The sequence below is a fragment of the Fistularia commersonii genome, chromosome 14 (genome assembly GCF_037954325.1).
Source record: "Fistularia commersonii isolate RoL2024-O1a breed Wild chromosome 14, RoL_Fcom_v1.0, whole genome shotgun sequence".
Lineage (NCBI taxonomy): Eukaryota > Metazoa > Chordata > Actinopteri > Syngnathiformes > Fistulariidae > Fistularia > Fistularia commersonii.
In genome coordinates, this window is record NC_141297.1 from 1628358 (window position 1) to 1650549 (window position 22192).

The 22192-nt window shown below is 43.0% G+C and overlaps 1 protein-coding gene across 6 annotated transcripts in view; it reads left to right on the top strand.

Moving 5' to 3' along the window:
- Positions 1–7700: 7700 nt before the first annotated feature.
- The window catches only part of LOC147226848 (microphthalmia-associated transcription factor-like), a 36132-nt gene continuing 21640 nt past the window's right edge, over positions 7701–22192 (top strand). Inside the window, exon 1 of one of the 6 annotated variants that reach the window (XM_086159415.1) lies at positions 7701–8486. In XM_086159415.1, coding sequence (XP_086015541.1) covers positions 8383–8486 — 104 coding nt within the window. In that variant the 5' untranslated portion in view covers positions 7701–8382. Of the gene's footprint in view, positions 8487–20333; positions 20422–22192 lie in introns of those variants that run through there. The other 5 variants (XM_086159413.1, XM_086159416.1, XM_086159414.1 and 2 more) reach the window with 5 other exon arrangements.

The window sequence follows — 22192 nt, forward strand, 5'->3', positions numbered from 1 at the left end:
TCTGCTGACGGAGAAAAAGTGTGTGTGTGTGTGTGTGTGTGTGTGTGTGTGACCCGTCAACCAACCTGGGAGTCATATTCGTTCAAGGATGGAGGTAAACTGTCAGTTACTTTGGAAATTTGGAGTTGTGACACACATCTTCCCAACATGCTCCAAAGGTGGCGGCCGCTGTATAAGCAAACGGGTCGTGGCTTGCTCTGCAAACACACACACACACACACACACACACACGTGCAACACATCAGGCTTATTGACCAATAACATCGAACAGACTGCAAACCCCAGAAAGGGTGTGTTTTTTGTTTTTTTTTTCCAAAAAACGTCCCTCAAAGTGGCGCGACGCTAGTCATCGGAGTTAATTAAAGGGTCAGCGCGGAGGATAAAAACAAATTAAATCACCGCCAAATGGAGCAGCGTGGCGGCAAAAGGGCTCCCCGCTTTCATCCCTCCTTACTAACACACTTTGATGGAAGATGAATGTATTTTTATTACCGCTGACGCAGAGGACACCTGCCGCCGATCAAACGCAAAACCGAAAAAAACGCGTTCAGATACAAAATTATCTGTTTTTCTTGGATTAGGATTAAAAAGGAGCTTTATTTAAAAGGGTAACAAAGACAGAAACGGATGATTCGGTGTAGACCTGCACGCCGAACATCCGATTTGAATGTGTATTTCTATCGTTACGTAAATTTGCCTGTGTGTGTGTGTGTGTGTGTGTCAGGTTGACGGACATTTTAAGCAAATATTCCTTTCCGGATTTACATTGAGGGGACGCGTCTGTGGACTCGCGCTGACGCGACACTGCAACATGGAAGGGAAGTTCGGGTCTTTGATTTTCTGGTTTGGACAATGTGATCTTTCTAGAAGCGTCGCTAACGTCCTGGAAACCCCCTCCGATAAATCTGGCAGATACGGTTCTATCTTTCCTCGGGCACGCAGGAAGCGCCCGAGGAAGAGCGGCCGCCGGTCACGCCGATGCTCGTCGATGCTCGGATCTTCGCGGCGACACCAAGATAACAATGATCTTCTGTTCTTTGCGCTAAGCGTTCCGCATTTTGTGTTTTCTTGCGGAAACGTCTTCATGGATGTCGATTTCTTTGTTGGAACACGTATAGCGTTAGCTTAGCCCCTTGTTACTAGTGATGGGGATTCCGGCTCTTTTTAGCGAACCGGCTCTTTCGGCTCCCAAACGGTTCTTCGGATTTTTGTTGCTTTAATTGATATATTACCAATAATAATGTAATATTATGCACAAAATGAATTAATAATAAATAAAAAAAATGTATCATAGTATTATATCATAATAGCCTTTATATTTTCACTCTACAGTGAACTTTCAACTGATTTAAACTTTTAACTTTTTTATACTAAGCAACTTTAAAGTCAAGCAACGCAGAATCCCTGAAAAACACACAACTCAACAAAATGTAAATCAAAAATATTTGCTTTTCAGTGCAACAACAAATAAACGATGAAATACAAAGAATAGACTTTTAGCTTTTTTATACGTGACAAATTTAAAGTGAAACACAGGATCCCTGAAAAACACACAAAATATAAATTAAAATATTTACAGATCTACAAAAAATAAATTATAGAATACAAAACAATTTTAGCTTTTTAGACACTCAACAAATTTAAAGTCAAACAACAACACAGAATCCCTGAAAAAAATGCAAAACAAAAAATGAAATAATTAAAAATTAAAAATAAATTGAAAATATTAACTCTTCAGTGCTATAAATAAACTCTAAATACAAGAACTTTTAACTATTTACCCATCAACTTTTAACCAATTCAGACTGAAACAGCAGAGAACTCCAGAAAAACACGCAAAATTATAAATTAAAATGTGTAAAACAAAAAGGAAAAGCTCAGCAGTCTCTACTGAAAATTGGGATTTAGAAACACCAAGTGCAGACACAGGGACGATATTGACCAATCACGTGCGCCTTCAAGAGTAAAAAAAAAAAGTGTCTCGAAGGGAGCCGCCTCCTGATTGGTGGGGAGCCGGCTCCTGATTGGTGGGGAGCCGGCTCCCGTCGTTCACTTCAAAGAGCTGATACGTTCGCGAATGACACATCACCACTTGTTACGTAGGGTTAGGGTTAGGGTTAGTATCTAGGGTTACTAACTAGTATCTAGTTAGTATCTAGGGTTAGGGTTTGTATCCTTTTAGCTATTAGCATGCGGCGGTCGAGGCAGAAGGCCGCTACAAGGTTTTCTGTGATTCCTGGAGTGCTAGCTCCTGTGGGACCACGTTGGGTTTCTGTAGATCATCTTGAAGAATGTGATCCAGAACTTCTCTGCACGGGAAGGTTGTCCTCAGACAACCGCGTTGTGATTTGGTGGTGACTAATTTTAGAGGAGAAGCCAGACTGAGATGGTTGGGGTCATGACCAGAGAGGGAGAGTGAATATATTGGTAGACGGATGCTGGAATTGGAGGTCTAGAGGAAGAACAAAGAGAAGATTGATGGACGTCGTGAGAGAGGATATGAAGTGAGTTGGTTGATTTGCTGTGGAGACCCCTGGAGGAAAAATCCCAGAGGATAAGAAGGATTTGTCACAGGGGTGCAGGACATGTATGACCGAGACAAAGAGATGACTGAGATGGTTTGTTCATGTCCAAACCATGGTGAAGATCTGGGTGGAAGGTTGCTGAAGGCGGCGCTGCCAGGCAGGAGGTCTAGAGGAAGACCAAAGAGAAGACTGATGGACGTAGCGAGAGAGGATATGAAGTTAGTCAGTGTGTAAGAGGAGGATCTAGAGAAAAGGGTGAGATGGAGAAGGTTGATTCGCCATGGAGACCCTTGAAGAGAAAAGCCCAAAGGAAAAGAAGAAGATCTACTATTATTATACTATTATTATTATTATTATTTTGTCAATTTCATGTCACTGTGACATGGTGAGAAACGTCTTCTCCAGTACATGCGGAGAAATTAACAATCAAGCTAATACTTTAGATGCTGGTATGTCTTGTCAACATGTGCTCCTGGAGATGTTTAACCTGCTGGGTTTTCAAAGATTATCAGAGTTTTTAGCGACCACTTTTCTGAACCAAAAAGAAAACGGAGTTGTTGCCAGAAAAAGGACCAAAAAAAAAAAAAAAAAAAAAAAAAAAGCTCATAAAAAAGTCACAAAAAGTCGACTGCTTAGAGGTTTGAAAAAAACCTGTGCGCCAAAATTTCTCCAAAAATAAATAATAATAAATTTAATAAATAATAATTTATTTTACATTTAGCACACAAAACATATTCTCACATGACAAGATATGTGTTCACACATCTGAGAAAGAACCCATATTTGCTCAAAATGCCACGTAAAATACATTTTTGGAGCAATTTTGGTGTGTGGATTTTTTCAAATCTCTATTTCTAACTTCCAAACCCGGCATCATTTATACAGATATTGATTTTTTTTTTTTTTTTTCCAACCAGCGCAGTCTGAAATATTCATATATATATGTATGCTTTACCCGCTCCGGCAATTACAAAGGGCATTGTGGTCTGAACCTCTGGAGGCCTCGCTCAGTCGGACGGCCCCGAGTAATGAACGCCGCTATTCATTCCACAACAACGCCCGGAATAATGCAATAATGCGTGTTGTCTTGTCCATTGTGTCGCCGTCTCTGTCCCGTCGGGCTGAATGTGAAACCCTGCACGCATCCTATCTGCGACGGGCAACTTTGACCCTGAGCTGCCGAGGCAGAGCGTCAGTTTTCTGAGGAAAATAGCCCAGATTTTGTCTTTTTTTTTTTTTTTTTTTTTTTTTTGGGGGTGTTTGAATTCATCCTTATCAGCTCAATATGTCTGGGAATAAACGGTTTGAATTTCCAGTTGTTTGGGTGAGAGGGTGAACGGCTGGGGGCTCCACAACAACTGCTACCCTGAGTCACACAGAAAATGAATGCAGAAACTGACACACACACACACACAAACACACACACACACACACACACACACACACACAATGATACTGCAAGTTATCCCTAGGCAGCAAAACCTCTCATAAACTGCATTTCAAAGGAATATCTATCTATCTATCTAGCAAGTTAGCAAGTTAGCAGTCTATCTATCTATCTATCTATCTATCTATCTATCTATCTATCTATCTATCTATCTATCTATCTATCTATCTATCTATCTATCTATCTATCTATCTAGCAAGCTAGCGAGCTAGCAAGTTAGCAGGCTATCTATCTATCTATCTATCTATCTATCTATCTATCTATCTATCTATCTAGCAAGCTAGCAAGCTAGCAAGTTAGCAGGCTATCTATCTATCTATCTATCTATCTATCTATCTATCTATCTATCTATCTATCTATCTATCTATCTATCTATCTATCTATCTATCTATCTATCTATCTATCTATCTATCTATCTATCTATCTATCTATCTATCTATCTGTCACTCCAAGTCAATCCCACTTGTATGAAATCAAAATGTCCACGGAGTTTCATTGTGACTTGTTTTAAGGACATTAAATCAACGTTTGATCAGCCTGGAGTTTGTTTTCACACTTTAACTTTGAGTGTGACTCCAAATCCAAATCATTTCCAATTATCTTTTTGGTGTAATTTTGTTGTCAGCGCATTCAACCATGTAAAGAACAAAGTATTTCATAAGAATAATTCATTAATTCAGATATAGGATGTGTTATTTAAGTGTTCCCTTTGTTTTTTCGAGCAGTGTATGTGTGTATACATATGGATATACATGTGTATATATATGTATATTTATATATACAGTGGATTCTCGCTACTTCACAGTTCAGCTTACACATCTTTGCTACTTTGCGGATTAGAAAAATTCTTTCCATGATGAAATAACCATATTCTGGCCTAAGAAGAAAAAATCAGTGAAATTTATTGTAAAATTAAATTTTTTTTTTTTTTTTTAAATAAATAAAATAAGAGATCTCGCAAGTCTCGCATTATACCGTCATACCCATGCAACACAAGGAAAAGTGGGGGTACACTGCATATATATATGAGATGAGATGAGATGAGATATGTGCATGTGTGTGTGTTTGTGTGTGTGTGTGTGTGTGTAAGTACCATCTAGTCGATATCTGATCACCTTTTGTCGTAGCAGGGATCAGTTTTCTGCATGCATATGTTTTCCGCAGTCCTAGTTCGAGGTGCGGGGGTTCAAAAACAGAAATAAAAAATACAACTTTTGTCTGTTGACAATCTGAATACAATGATTACACTTTATATTAGGTAATTACAATAATTTTGCACAAAAATAAATAAAAATAAAGTTTTGAGAGTTTCATAGCTTCATTAGCTAGCCGTTCAATGCTAATAATGCATAGCGGGCGCGGAGCTCAGATGTTGCCATGAACCCTAAACGTCGGTCGGATATTTTCTTGTAAATACAGCTTTCTGCATTTAAACTAGAAAACCACTGACGTCATCACGGCAGATTTACAAACATATGAACCCTACAGAGCAGCTTAGTCACCATTTTATTGGCAACGGATGACTTGGTTTGTTTAAAATATCATATCAACATTCTTTACATATACAAACTGTAGCATAGAAATAAACACATGTAAAAAAACGTTATTATCTCTTACCTTTACTTATAAATGAAGTCCATGCGCCGCTCCTTCTGAAGCATCCATAACTTGCTTGTAGAAGTCTTCCTTATGTTTCTTCAGTTTTAAAAGTCTCTGTCTCAATGGAAATCACTGCCAGTGAAGACAGTCGTCCTCGATCGATTCTGTTCCGACTCTATGTTTTGAGTCTTTTCGGGCCAAAAAGTTGAGAAGCTGCCCAGGAGATTTACATTCATCCCTCACCGTTTGTGAGCTATATGGACATTGGCCAAAAAATAGCTGGATTGCTGCACTTGACTTGCTAACTGTTTACTGTAGCTTGCTATTGCTAATTCTATCATTCTGTAGCCGAGTAGTAATAAGGATCCCTGGGATCAGCGGCGCCCCCTGCCATGAGGCACTGTCACTGCGTGCCTCACTTAATGTCTCTTCGCTGTCGTTTTATGATTACAAAAAAACACGAGAAACAGGTAACAGTTGTTGACGACAAACATTCGACACATCAGCTAAACTATGGAAATTTAGTTCATATATTAAAGTGTTTTTTAAACAGCGACATCCACAGAGACAGCAATACGGTCTCAGTGCATAGCATGCTAGCACAGTTAGCAGAATCATTGCGTAATCCATAGTGGGCTCAGCGGGTTGCCGCGTCACCGCACGTCTCTTCTTCATATTTGAACAAATTTTTTTTAGCGATTTTGAAAAAAATAAAAATTAAAAATGGTAAAGCTACGTGGAAAATAACTTTTTTTAGTACAGATCACTGAATAAATATAACCATTTAATTTTTTTTTTTTCATTTTGCATTTTTTTCATTCCGTGATGACAGGTGAGGCCCGGCCTCCCCCTGCCTCTACCGACTGCACATCACTGATTTTTTCCAGGATTTCTTTTCAGACCGCTTCCAAACGATCCTCGGGGCGCGGTGGGGTCGGGGACCCCCCCGGCTCTGCAAGGCGATTGCGGTTTATCTGCAAGTTATAATAAACATATTCTCCATTTATTTGCTTCAAACTTCGCTCTGAAGGCCTGAACCGGTTCAGCAGGATGAGGGGAATGCAAATATTGAACTTGAATTTCCATTTTTGGAAATCGAAACACCACACACACACACACACACACACATGCACGCACCGTCTCCGGGTGGCTCCACACCGCCCCCCCGCGGTGGACGGGGGAACACGGCTGCAGAGCCGAACCTGGGGTGCAAAAAAAAAACAAAAAAAAAGGCAGTGGGAGGCGAGGAGAAGAGGGACGGCTGGATCCGGTCCGTCCAGGAAACGTGAGGAGCGTCAGAGGGTCACATCTGGGTAAATGATTCGTTCGGTTTCTTCCAAACGGAGGTGTTGTGACGTGCAGAAGGTAAACGGTCCTCGCAGTTTTTTGTGTGATTTCTGGTGAAAAGCTGCAAAACACATGATATATCGAGACCAGATGGGATGCACGGCGGTAAAAGCGAGCGTGATGTGTGACGGTGTGCAAGAGCTGAGCCTTCCTAACCAAAGAAATCATTGCATTCATCAGTTGTTGGATCGTCAGTTACTTTCCGTGTCAGATGATGTTTATAAGTTGTGCTGCAGAGATGATACTGTTTCTGCGGCATTTTGCGGGGCTGTGACTTTGTCACGGTAAAAACGGAGGGTAGTATTATGCGGTGGTATGCGTTGCACATGGTGCAGAGGTGGAAGAAAGTTCTAGTTACTGTAGTATTTAACAAAGCCATGGTACATGGTCTCAGTGGCAGCCTCGCAATGCTTGGATACGCTCATTACACCATAGTGTTCGATAGAAGAAACAATATATAGAAGAAAATACGACATATGTATCAAAAAAATATTTATTCTGTTGAGCTCTACTGAAGGGTGATAGAGGGAGAAACGCTTAAAAACGTCCGAAAGACTATTAAACTGGTTGCGTTAAATTATTCAGTGCATTAGTCAGGATTGATGATCCGTAGACGGTGACAGACTATGATTATTATTATTAGTAGTATTATTATCATGATTTATCATCATTATTATTATTACATTGTTGTGGTAAATAATTACAATGGCGATAAAAATAACATCATTGTTATCATTTTACTACTGCTGTCATTGTTGGCGGTATGATAATATATAATTGTAATATTACTAGTTGCATTATTATCGATGATATTGCTATTCTAATCATTATTATTATCATCATCATAACTTTTTATCATGAATTGTTGTTGTTGCAATTATTATTACTAATAATTTAAGGCGTATTCTATTAGATTGATACTGTTGTTGTCGCTATAGTAATTATTATTAATATTATTGTTGTTGTTGTTATGTTATTATAATAATTATTACTATCATCAGGATATTGTCGTTCTTGCTGATTGTTACAGAAAATCGTCTGACAATGAATTATTATTATTATTATTATCAGAATATTGTCGTTCTTGCTGATTGTAACAGAAAATAATCAGCCGAAAAATGAATTTGAGCTCCAACCAAACGGTCAAATCCCCTCCGCGTCGCAGCCAATAGGAGCCGAGCTGACGTAAGCAGCCGCGGTGCACGCTGGGAATTGTAGTCCGCAAGCCGCCGCCGGCCGTTGCGAATTAACGGCGGCGCCGCGCGGAAAACTACAAAGCCGTGGGTCCCGGACAGATGCGGCTCGCCTTGTCACTGGCTCACAGCGAGCGGAGCACGGCGGCACAAAAAAACACCGTCCCGTCACCGTCTCGTTTGACGCCCCAAAAAAAAAAAAAAAACAAGCCAAAAAAAAAAAAAAAAGAAAAGAGAAACCAAAGAGAAGAAAAAGTTGACGACCGGAAGTATGCAGTCCGAATCGGGGATAGTTCCCGACTTCGATGATGGAGAGGAGTTTCCAGAGGAGCCCAAAACGTATTACGAGCTGAAGAGTCAACCGCTGAAAAGCAGGTCAGTTGCGCGGCTGCAAGCGGCTTGTTGTTGTTGTTATTGCTATTATCGGGTTGTTTTCTTTTTTTCTTTTTTTCTCTCCGTCTCCCACGTCACCGTGTTCGGCTCCAGGTGATAATTAGGTCGCGGACTTTGCCCCCCTCCTCCTCCTCCTCCTCCTCCTTCTCCTCTCTCTCTTTCTCTCTCTCTCTTATTCCCGATGCTTCTTGTGCAGTTATGCAACACTTGGGTGTTGTCTTACTTTCGCATCAACTTCAAATATTAGCCCGCAGAGTCTTGGACTGGTCTGGGGCGGGAAACCCTCGGTAAACACGCAAGAAGGGTTTTTCTTTTGAATCTTATTGACATCGGGAAGGATAAAGTTTTTTTTTTGTTTTGGGTTTGCACAGAAGCTGCAGGAGAGCTCATGCAGACGTGGAGATCCTGGTATGATGTGGTCAAGCATCAAAAAAATCCATCTTCATGGTAATCACATGCTTCTAGTTGCGGAGGGGTTTCCAGCGTTTATTTATTTGAATTTTTTTTTTTTTTTTTTAACAGTTTGAACCAGATGTTTGCACGGCTCCCGAGGTCCATCGGGGTAAATCAGGTTTCCAGTTAAGCCTCGGCATCTCCCTCTATTGAATTAGCGGCCGACAAAGTGAAGCCACTGTAGATCCTTCACGTAACCCCTTCTTCCAGAAGACAAGGGGCTTTTTTTTTTTTTTTTTTTTTTTCTTCTTCTTCTTCTTCTCCTCCTCCTCCCTCAAGGCGTGACGCGTCGATGGCGGCCTTAAGGCGATAATCGTTCGGAGGATTCCGGCTCACCGAAAACAAGCCGTCTTGTATTTGGACGGCGGAACATGTGGGACACGTGTCTTCTCGCACCTCGCTTTCATACATGTGCATTTATATCCTCGCGGCCTGAAGGTCAACGCTTGGATTCCCAGCGGAGACCCTGGATGAGAGGGTGAACGCGTGAAAGCGTCTGCAGGGAGTGTGAGAGGGTTGTATGTGCACAGAACACGTGAACGGTTTCATGTCCATATGAGAGGGTGAATGGATGAATATTAAATAGCGTGTGAATTTAGAATCCCTGGTTTTACTTTGAATGAGAGGGTGAAAAGTTATATGTTTATATGACGTGTAAATGAGAGGGCGAACGGTTGTTTGTACATATGACATGTCAACGGCTGCGTGTCTTTATATGACGGGTGAATGAGAGTGAATGGATGAATATGTAAAGGACCGTCTCAGAAAATTAGAATATTTATGATAAAGTTCTTTATCTTATGTCATACATTGACAAAAAACAAAATGTCATACATTCTGGATGCATTACAAATCAACTGAAATATTGCAAGCCTTTTATTGTTTTAATATTGTTGATTATGCCTTATATCTTAAGAAAACTCAAAAATCCTATCTCAAAATATTAGAATATCGTGACAAAGTAATTTTTGTTTTCAATGCAAAACAAAAATGTCATACATTTTGGATTCATTACAAATCAACTGAAATATGGCAAGCCTTTTATTGTTTTAATATTGTTGATTATGCCTTATATCTTAAGAAAACTCAAAAATCCTATCTCAAAATATTAGAATATCTTGACAAAGTAATTTTTTGTTTTCTTAACTGCATTACTTCTGTAATGCAGTTAAGAAAACAAAAACTTTATCACAATATTTATCACAATATTCTACTTTTCGGAGACAGTCCTGTACATGGCGTGCAAATAAAAAATGCACGGTTTTACTATGTGACATAAATGAGAGGGTGAATCGTTGTATGAACATATAACACGTGAATGATTGCGTGTCTGTATGACCTTAGAATGAGAGGGTGAATGGATGAATATGGGTTTTACGATACCATTCGTGCACGAGAGGGTGAATAGTTTACATGACGTGTGAATGATGTCTATGATATGCAAATTAAGAATGAATAGGTTTACTATATATGACGTGTGAATGAGTTGTATGTACATATAACACGTGAGTTATTGTGAATGAGAGGGTGAATTGACGAATATGGGAATGGATGGTTTTACCGTACGACCCGTGCACGAGAGGGTGAACGGCTGCACGTCCACGTGAATCAGGGAATGGATGGTTTTACGGTGTGACCTGCAAATGAGAGGGTGAATAGTCGTATGTTTACATGACGTTTGAATGAGCGTGAATGGATGACTGTTTTTAGCATGCAAATTAAGAACGAATGGGTTTATTATGTGACCTGCAAATGAGAGGGTGAATATTCATAATAATATAAATGAGTGAACGGATGAATATCTATGTATGCAAAGTAGGGAACGAACGGCGTTTGAATGTCTTCCGCGCCGTCGTCGCGGCGTCGACTCCCCGCTAACCCAGCCGCTTGTCACCTCCGGGTTCGTCAACGCCAAACCCCGGTTAAGACAAATTTGCAGCGGATAAATAATTGTTCATTCCGGTTGAAAGGAGGAGCCGCAAGAACCCGCGCCGGCGTTCGTCTCCGGTGAAAACAATCCCGACGCCGAGACCGACCTGTTAGCTATTTTGGGCTTTTGCCCGCCGGAGCTTCTGTAAACAGTCAACATGGCGCTGAGTCAGGTCTCTGCTGTCACGTCTGACCTTTCACCCTGTTTTGTTGTGAGATGGAGGGGGTGGAGGCGGAGGCGCAGCGAGGGCCGCGCGGATTTTGTAACGCGGAGCGAGGATACGAGCGTCGCTAGCCGTCGGACACGCCGGTACGTTTCCCGTCGTCGACGAGGGAAGACGTCGGAAGTCTTCCGCGCGACGGGGAAGGGGTGGGAAAAACGAACGCGGCGACGTCGCCGCCGCCGCCGACACCATGGAGGATTACCGACGGCGAGGGCTTCTGTTGACAGAATGCTGTCTGATTAGCCAACGCTTGCGGAGCAGCAGCCGTACATGGCCTCATTGTCAGGGCGGACAGAAACGCCACTGTGTGCAGACAGAGCTCCCATTGCGGATGTTATTCCCGTTATTTTTTTTTTTTTCCCCCTCCTCCTCCTCCGATTTTCCCATTTTTTTTTTTTTTTTTGCCCCAGATATGAAGTTTGTTGACTCTGTTTCTTTTAATTTAAAATAAATAAATAAATAAATAAAACTAAGATAAAGCATCTCCAAAGGGCAGAGAGGGGGAGCTTCAACGTTAGCCAGCGCCAACCTTTAACCCACTTCTGCAATTTTAAGCTAATTTTTTCATTAGGTAAATGTCATTACACTGTAACACACACACACACACACACACACAGAGTGTGTTGCGGGTGCAAAACGCCAGCGGACGGGTGGGGGGGGGGATGGCATATCGTTCCGGCTAATGAAATTTCCGCGGCGTTTAACGCGTCCAACTTTTTGTTTCGATTGAAGCCGTCGTCTCACTTCCTCCTGCGCCGTCACATGAGAGTGACCCAGCATAATATCAGTCACGATGAGCGCATTGTCAGACGCTGGCGTGCGCGGCGGTTATTATTAGTTTGATTGATTACCCGCTCGTCTGATGTTTGAAGAAAAAAAAAAAAAAAAAAGACAAAAAAAAAAATATCAGTCTCGCTTTCTCGACTTTTTTTTTTTTTTTCGCATTTTTTTTTTTTTTTTTTTTTTTTCTCTCTCCCGGCGCCCGATATAGATGTGAGACAGGCGGCGACGCCGGTCTTCTACGGCGGTGTAAATAAGATGCTTAAATTTAGTCGAGGTGCTACATCTGAAAAGCGGGCGAGTTTCTCCGGAGGGACCTGACGACAGGATCGCGTTCCCTCAGACGAAGCGGCCTTTGCGGAGATGGTTTTTTTGAAATCCATATCAAGTTATGGCGGCTTCCGCCTCACAGGGAGAAGGTCCGGATGTGGATGAGAGGGTGAATGGTTGTCGGCGCTCCATCACGATAGATCATGGATGAATGAATGAGAAGATACTGTCTTCCTGGCGTATGTGATATATGCACCAATGCTGCTAGTGCATGCGTGTGTGTGTGTGTGTGTGAGTGTGTGAACCCTGCGTCAGCTCTGCAAGCGATCTGCGTATTCATTAGATACATAAAAATAATGTAAACAAGCCGAGATCTTCTCCTCCTCGTTCCTGTTTCCGTTTGCCGGAAGTTTCTTTCTGTCAGAAACCGTAAATTCGACCTTTTATGCATTTTTGTTTATTATTTTTTTCTTTAAATGCGGGTCAGCGAAGGGTTAACAGCCGCCCGCTCCAGCGTATCTTAGCAAACTCAACATTTCGGGGTCACAATAGACCAGATATGGTGATCCACATTTCAGCTGCTTTGAAATGTGATATATTACGCCTTGTTTTATTTTTAGCTCCCGCTTGTGTGTGTGTGTGTGTGTGTGTGTCAGCCAGGTCAGAGTTAAGCAAGAGCACGGCGGAGAGAAGAAAAATGATTTTGCCGTCGGATAACTAAAGTAGGCTACGGCGCGCAAAGGCCAGCTGAAAGAGAAGCAGCTGCAGCTGCGTCGTGCGCGGAGGACGTGCAGCCTCGGGCCTTCAAAACCAAAACGCCGCCTACGTCGGAAGTCGCTTCGACACCCACGCCGTTCGCGGACGACCCTCTGCCGCGGCGTGCACGTGATTATTACGGGCCCCCCAGCCTTCACGAGCACGAATCTGCACGTTATTTCGTCCTTCCTCATTTTAAAGGAACCGTCTCTGCAAGCCCTGTTTGTTTTGTCAGGCGGTGAAACGTAAAGAGATCCATTCATCTCTGTCTCAACTCTGCTATTAATAGTGTCGTATACATGATACTATTTCACTATTCCAGGAAATATAACCCCGCTATACATTGATATATTTTTTTTGTTTTGTTCTGAATACATATATTGGAACAGGACAACCCGTATAATATATGTTTGTACTTGTTAAGACCTTAAAACACTTGATAGCCTTAACCATGACACTTTATATTTAATTGTATTTATTACTCTCCCTCCTTCCTACTATTATTTATCATTGTTATGTTTCTGCTTGAAACTCTGGGACAACAATTTCCTTCAGGATAAATAAAGTTGTTCTTATCTTATCTTATCTTATCTTATCTTATCTTATCTTATCTTAGCTTATCTTATAAGCCTATTTTAACATTTTTGCATATTTCCTTTACTTTTTACACTTTTCATGTGCTCAAAAAAAAAAAAAAACAACTTCTCGGTGGGGAATTCCATCTCCAACATGAGGCGGTGAGTGGGGAAATGGTAAAAATAAAAGATAATGTGATTTAGGACAGGAAATGTCCAGACAAAAAAGAAAACAATAAAGGATAAATGAGATTAAAAGCTTAATTAAACGTTTGCCGGTTTCTATCTGTCTGTAGAAAGCACTTCCTTTGTACCCAGGACATATTTCACATGTTTTTTTTCTGTTTTTTTTTTTTTTAAATAACAGTTCTGAAAAATGTCAAGCTATAAAGAAATACATTTAAATATAAGGCGTTGACGTCATACCTTTGGAGCAGCGGCCATGTTGGCTCTCTGTCGCCATCTGCTGGCGACCAGGAGGAACTGCAACAACACAACACACTTGATCACCTAAAAGTGCAGAAAAATAAAAATATAAGGATGAGAGCTCGTCTTTTTCTCATCAATCTGCATTTATATCATTTTAAATAAAGCAAATTCATTTTAAAGTATTCATTTGGCATGTTTTTCTCGTGCCAACTCATCATTTCAAACTGATTTTTTTTTTTTTTTTGCCTTACTCGGTAAACTCGATCGCAATACAGTGATCCCTCACTATAACGCGGTTTACTTTTCACGGTTTCGCTACTTCACGGATGTTCATCGTGCATTGTGTTCCGCATTCTGATTGGCTAAAAAGTCACTCCGCTTCTTCTCTACCTGTGCGTCAATAACGTTGCAGTTTAATATGTACACGTACGTAAAACAGCTTGCCGAATTTACATGACGTACGTGCAAATTCTCTCGCAATTTCGAGTTTCTCTAAAACCCATAATGTTGACAAAACGCTCTGGACCAACAAAAGCACCTTGCAGGGCCCAAAAGGCAGCGGAAGATGCTATCTATGGCAGATAAAGTTAAACTTCTGGACATGCTAAGGGAAGGTAAAAGCTATGCAGCTGTAGGTCGGCGTTACGGAATGAATGAATCTTCCATTCGTTCCATAAAGAAGGAAGAAAAAAACATAAGGACGACAGCAGCGATGTAAAATAGAGTATTTAATTGTATAATAATTGTAAAAAAAAATAAAGGTTTCTACTTCACGGATTTTGCCTATCACGGGTTCTTTTTGGAACGTAACCCCCGCGATAAACAAGGGTATACTGTAACTTACAAATATAGAATTGTAATTTTTTTTTTGTTTGATTCGTCGCGGATTTTGTATTCAAACTGAAATGAAAGTCATGATGCCGTCGAATGAAGCGTCTCTTTTCACGTTTCAGTCCTCAAAGGAGGTCTTTATGTCTTTGCGCGAAGCAAAAAGGAAGGGATTTTAGCTCGAAATGTTCTCGTTGGTCCACCCAGCGCTAAATAACATCTTTTGCACGACGCAGCGTTTATTTGCGATCGCGGATTCGTGTTGCGCATCTTTCCGCGTCCTCGGATGGCCTCCGGGTCGAATTCTAGAAACAGGATCCGCAAACTTCAAGCAGGCCGGGTCTTCCTGAGCAGGAAGTACCGCAGAAAAGGAGGAGAAAAAGCCTTGCTGGTCCTGCTCAGTTCAGCCGGACAGTTTCTGTCTTAATAACACATGAGGCCATGAAACCGCTGTAATTTGTTTTTTGTGTGGGTTGTTTTTTAAAGTAGAGAGCAGTGTATCATTGAATTAGTTCCACGAATCTCACGCCTCCTAATTTATGTTTTTTTTCATTATTTTTTATTTTGTACCGATTTGCAAGTTTGTTTGTTTTTCTTTTATTCAATTTTTTGAATTATTTAGAATTGTTCTACAAGGGGCGGCGGGTGTGTCAGCGTGTGAAAGAGTGAATCTATAAGATAAGATAAGAACAACTTTATTAATCCCGAAGGAAATTGTTGTGCCAAGAGTTACAGAAAATATAACAGTAATAAATAATAAAAAGAAAAAGGCAGAATTAGAAATGAAAATAAACTATAAACTATAAAGTGTCTCAGTGAAACTATAAAGTGTCTTAGTAAACAAGTGTCTTAGTGAATCAAGACAAGTGAATGAGAGGGTGAAAGGTTGTGTGTCGATATGACGCTCGAACCAGTGATTTAACGGATTTATTTCTCTTCAGAACACGTCAATGACGTGGTGAGGTTGCAGGATGAGTGGTTTTTTGTAGTTTTAAGACATGAGAGTGAATGGTTTTATTGATGTATGAAGTCATAGGTGCCAAACTCGGGCCCGCGGGCCAAATTTGGCTCGCACTGTAATTATTTTTGGCCCGCAAAGCCAAATTCCAGAATTTTCTGCCGGTGTTTTGGCACGAAAATCACAACAGGACCCGTAAACGCCCTCTCCTCTGTCGACAGTAGTCATAGCGACCTGATGCTAATACTAGCATCCTGCTACTCGGGCAGAAAACAGGATTTTGCATGTGTGCAATATTAAGTTATATATCGTCACCCTCTTAAAATAATCGCCAAATGTGCAATATTTCATTTCATTTCATAACAGCTGCATGTGCTATATTTTTTCACTCCTTATCTTACACCTGGTACTTAACACCTTAAGACACTTTATATCCTTGATTTGTTACTTAGACACTTTATATTTTTATCTGTATTTCTTATTCTCCCCCCTTTTTTATACTGTTTACACAATTTCCTACTATTATTTATTATTATATGTTTTACTTGAAACTCTAGCACAACAATTTGCTTCGGGATAAATAAAATTGTTCTTATTCTTATTCTTATTATATAGTATTAAGCTATGCTCGCTCCGTATTTATTTTTTAAGCAAAACTCGTTTGAGTCCATATGAAAGGTTATATCTAGAGGCAGATTTTTTTTCAATAGAAATCAATGTTTGAATATTTTAATTTTGGCCCACTGTGTATTTGAGTGTGACATCCCTGTATCAAGTGAATGAAAGGGTGAATGGTTGTATTTATATTCGGGATGTGAATGAAAAGATGAATGGATGTATTTTCCTGTGTCGTGAATGAAAGGAGCCTAACCCATCCAATCACGGCTGGGAATGAACGAACGAACGAACGAATGAACGAACGGATGTTTTTCCCCGCCGCCGGAGCCAAGACACCCCGATAAACGCGCCGCCGCTTAAATCCTCATTTTTAATTTGACATGCGGTTATTTTTTTACGAAATGCGAGACCACTTGTGGCTCAAAAAGAACACGGTGCCGTTTATGAGGTCGCTGGTGTGGAGCAGCCGGACCAAAATATAAACCCATTAAATTAGGCGAGAGTTTGAGGGCTAACAGACCTGACAACGGCCAACAAGCCCTTCTGAGGTAACTCGGATCCGGTCGACCGAGGAACCTCGCAAGAAGCCGTTGCGTAAACGACCGGGTTTTATGGACGGGTACTTTTGGACGTGCGGATTAGTTTAAATACATTAGAAGTCTTCAGTGACGCCTGATCTTTACCGGGAATGGTCACCCGCCCGTTGACTTGCACCGTAACGGTTTGTCGTCGCCGCGTTGGGAAATCGGGAAACAAGTAATGCATAAATGTGCGGAAAAAAAAAAAAAAAAAAAAGACTGAGTCGCATTTCAGCTTCTGTCGAAAGGCCTGAGTTTCGTATAAGACGATATCGCGGACGCACCTGACCTCGCTCGCGTACGTGTCTGCGGAGCTTCTCGGTCATCCGGTGGATTCTTGAGGAAATCTTCACGTCGAGGCAGCCGGATTTCTTCACTCGAAGAGGTTTCACCTCCTCGTCCCAGAGGCTTCTTCACTTCTAATAAGACAAACTTTATTGATCCCCATAGGGGAAGTGCTGTTGTCAAAGCAGCGTATCAGTTATAATGTCAATAAATATGAATATAAATCTAGAGAGACGATTTGGAGATAGGGAAAGACATCCAAAAATAAATAGACAGCAGAGGGAACAACAATAACAAAAGCGATGAGAAGAATAAACCCAAATTCGCAGGTGGTGAATGGGCTGAGACCAATGGAGTTGGGGTACGACTTGTGAATCTTGAGGTAGTGAGGTTGTGGAAGCAGCGCAGATGCAGCTCCGGACGGTCAGAGTTGAGCGGGCTTTCCTGACTATCTTGTTGACCCTGTTGACCTCAGCAGTCCTAGCACCGCCCCACCAGACAATAGCCAAGAAGAGTGCGCTGGTTGCCATAGGAAGAACATCCTGCTCTGACCCTTCCTGTCGAGTGCGTCGAAAACGACAACGCCACCAACGGCGACAACAAGAACATATTTAGCCGCCGACTGAACCCCGACGAGGTCGGCGTGGTGTCTACGGCTGTAGAATTTGCAGTCACTCCAGATCGGATCCCAACAGAAGACCTCATCGCCGCAATCTCGCAACATCAGAGCTGAAGAAGCCCCCCGGTTGAGGGGTGAAACCCCAACTGCGGCTACCACGACAAGAAGATCTCCACAGGAGTTCTTGGTTGTCTCCTGGATCACCCTCCGCACCCAGAGTCCAAGAAAAGCAGACGACTTTCAAATCGGGTTCGGGAAAAGTGGCCGGTCGGCACAACTGGACTCTTGCCGTTTCTGTCTTTTGGAGATACGTGTCTTGCCCCCACCCGTCGCTCACCAAAAGGATTATTCCAACTCAACACTTTGTAGATAAAGATGTTTCCCGTTATAAGTCGGTGAGCACGTGTCCGTCTCTGCGCTTGGAGGGCAGCTGCAGCACTCTGGGGGTGTTGCGACCAGCGGGGGAAGTAGAGTGAAGGGGAAGAAGAGGTCAGAAGAACCCGAAGACTCGAGCCGATCACCAGCGAGTCGGAGTGTGAGCTCGCACTTCAGCCCCGTTCCTTCGCACGTTTACATTTTTCATCGCGGCTCTGCGAGAATCGTGGAGTCACAGTCCTGCACCCCCACCGCCAGCCACCTCCCAAATGACAACTTACTGCTTTCACAGCAGCTCCGGCAGATCCGGGAGCGACGCTTGCGTAAACGTCTTAGGTTTTATTGCCGGATACTTTGGGAGGAGGTGGGACGTCGCGGTTATATCTCAATACTCACTCCTCGCACACTCTCAGCGCACAAGAAAAACTGTGCGCAGCAGTGAGCGCACTGCAAATGAATTAGATTTATAACATTTTTTTCTGTAAAATTTTGTTGGTAAATCAGTGAGTGACAGGTGTCCGGCCAATCATATGATACGATGCAATTACGCTACGCAGCATCGACGGCGCTCGTGCGCCCGTACACGCTATTAACAATAATAACTGTGGGGAGTTAAGTGATGCTAATGCTAACATGCTAACACCTTATTGTGGCGAAACAAGTGGGCGGTGAATGTGATCCGTCCACTCATTAAACCAAAGTAAAAAAGAAATGCGGTTCTTTTACGTCGGAACGGCTGTCGGAGCGCAAATAGAAGAACAGGCGTGGAAACGGGGTGGGATTTTTTTCTTTGTCAAGTGAGAAAGGTCTGCTCAGCAAAACATGCAGCAAAGCTAAAGTCGTTAGCAAGTTTTCTGATGGAAAAATATGGACTAAATGGAAGCTGGACCACCTCAAGTGACACATTCAGCAGAAAAGTCATACGAATGCAGTTGGAATTATGCGAAGACTCAAGATGGGAAAAGGGATCTGTACACTTTTGCGGGAGAGCGCAAAAAAAGTTCTCATTGACAATATTTTACTTGCCATCAAAAATAATACATTGGTGCCGTCAGTTGGCCAAATGAGTTTTATTAAAAGTAAACTCATGGAAATTGCTTTTGTAATTTGATCATTTTAATAAGCGTTCATGGCTGGTGAGGCAGGAGACCTGCGTGCCTCACTTAGTGGCTCTTTTGCAGGTGTTTTATGATCGCTCAGCACGAGAAACTACAAACGCACATAAAAAAAAACTGGTGAAGTTAAATGAAAAATAGCTTTATAGTGCAAATCACTGATAAATATAACCACTTGATTTTTTTTCTCACTTGACATTTTTTTCTTTTTCAACATCGGCAAGTGAGGCGCGGCCTCTCCTGCCTCCCCTGACTTGACCTCACTGGCGTGTGGCCACATTGTGCACATCTAATGTTGCTCACAGTGGTCCTCGATGTGCTCGGGGAGGTTGTCTGTACGCCCAGACATATAAAAAATTAGAGGGAACATCGGTTGGCAGTTCGCGCCCTCAGTGATATCTGATATACGCCTTGGAAAGTTGCATGTCTCTCTGACGGGTGAATGAGAGGGTGAATTATCTCCCGGGTGAATTCAGGTTGAAACCGGACTCGACCTCTCGTCCCAGAGGCTTCTTCAATTCACAGCCCATCAGGAGATGAGAGGGAAGAATTTGAATTGAGTCGCTTTACGTCTCAAAACATACAGTCGCGTTTATTTATCGCCCGTGTGGATAAAGTCCAGAACTCGCCGTCAGCGTCTCTCGCCTTTAAGATCTTGATACGTTAATAAATATAATCCGACGGACTTCCGAAGAAAGCCCTCGAGTGCCGGATACTTCAAATGTTTCGAGCGGACGAGCTGAGAATTTTTTTTTTTTTTTTTTCCAACGGGACAGTGGCAACAGATGTCAGCGAGTGAAACCATATCTGTGTGTATATGTGTGTGTGTGTGTGTGTGTGTGTGTGGATGGACAGTGTGTTTCCAGCAGGGCACATGCTGTCTCTCTCTCTCTCTCTGGCTTGGCTCGGGACGGGGCCGGTCCTAAGGCCGGGACTCTGAGTGGCGATTGGAGGGTCGGGCTCGGGCCCCGGAGCCTCCCCCCTCTGACACACTTCCAGCGCTGCACCGCCGGCATGACTTTCACTGCTCTCCAAGGGCGGGCGGTGCACCTTCAGGGGGGAAAAACAAACAAACATGGAGGCCATGGGAGTGCAAGTGTACAGACCTTGCTCTTTTGACTGTCTGTGAGTACTGGCGCCGACGCATCCGCGAAACCGACGGCACTCGCGCGCGCGCCGGATTCCGGGTTTCCCCCGTTTCCCGCTAAGGCGCGGCTATCGTAGCCCGCTAGCCACGCGCTAAATGTTTACCCCGCGTCTTGACGGTTTGGTGTTTTTGAAGGTTGCCGCGGTAACAGCCCCCTTCGCGGCTTTGACCCGTCGAGCGTCGGGATACTCGGTGGAGGTCGGCGCGTTCCTCCGGGGCGCCGCATCCTTCGGGGATTTCGCTCGGGAAAGGAAGGGGCGCGCCGACGCCGCGTTTCGGCGCCCGTCGGTCGATTTCGAACAAAGAGCTGCTCGGCTTCTGGAGTCGGACGGAGAAGCGCGGTGAGAAGAATCCGACGGGATCATGAGTCGGGTGGGCGGGACTCTCCAAAACTGTACGGCCATTGTGTTTTGTTTTTTTTTTTCTCGCTTTTTTTTTCTTTGAGATAGGCACAAACATGGGAGGAGGTGTGCGCACACGCGAGAACGAAGGGGAAAAAAAAAAAGAGTTTACAAGGGGGGGGGGGGACAAAAGAGCTTTTTATGTGTTTCCAGTGGTCTGTTTGGCTAAAAGCCACCGAGAAGTCAAAAGGATATAAGGAGGGGGGCTGAGCTTCGCTTTGTAGACGGACTCCTGCTCATTCATGCTCACACAAGCGCATAAATACAAACCTGATAATCGGAGGAAATCAAAGTGCGCAGCTATTTGGAAACACAACGGGATTCTTTTTCTTTCTAATTATCAAAGCCTGAAACCCCTCGAAACGAGCGAGCGGCCGTCGGGATTACATCCTAAACATTTTGATTTACTTCTAAGGTGCCCTCGTGTGGATTTGGCGAAAAAACGAAGCTCAGCCAGTTTAACGCGGTAGATTTTTCAGCCGGCGTCGCCTGACCAGCTCGCCGAAACGGCGCTCGGGGAACAAATGCTTTTGTGCTAGCGGTGTTTTTAGCGGCTACTTCAACGCCGGTTTTTGATCGCGGCGGTCAATGCGCGACACGTAGCGGCGTGGAAAAAACGAAGGCGGTCGCCTCGCTATTTCGAACCAAGCGGATCATTCATTCATTCATTCATTCATTCACGATCCGTACGGCTCATCGGGTCTGGACCGCTCCATCACATCTGGAGGCAAACAACCATCCAGTCACCCGTTATTTCGACAAAAATCACCCTCCCGCTCACATGTCATAGTTATACAACCGTTCACCCTCTTATTCGGCATCACATAGAGACATTCACTTGCTCATTTGCACATAATATGCGCAATCATTGCCCTCTAACCGACATGATGTCGTGATACAAGCCTTCACTCATTCATTCACCATTTTACTCAGACATAAATTATTCTGTCATTTGCGTCATACAGAAACATAAAACAAGTCCCTCTCACGTCATACGGACAAAGTGGTCTTCCGGCCACTAGGGGGCGCCAAAAACGCGCCGCCGTTCGCTTTGCGAAGCGTGCGCTTGCATCATGTTTACACATTCGGCAGACGCCGGGCGACATCAGCCGCCTCTCCGCACGCAACCAGATCTAATATTGACTCTCGATGAGCTCACCTGTCGCGTTCCGCCCACGTTTTTAGCGAAAGAGTCTCTGCGATCAAGATGTTTCTTGAATCGTGGAATTCAGGATTTTGCGTCTTTGCAAAACAGCTAATACTAGCTGAGAATATCGGGGTTTTTTTTTTTTTTTTGTCGAAAACGATCTCCGTCGTCGTCCCCGTTGCTGCGGAAACACAAAGTTTG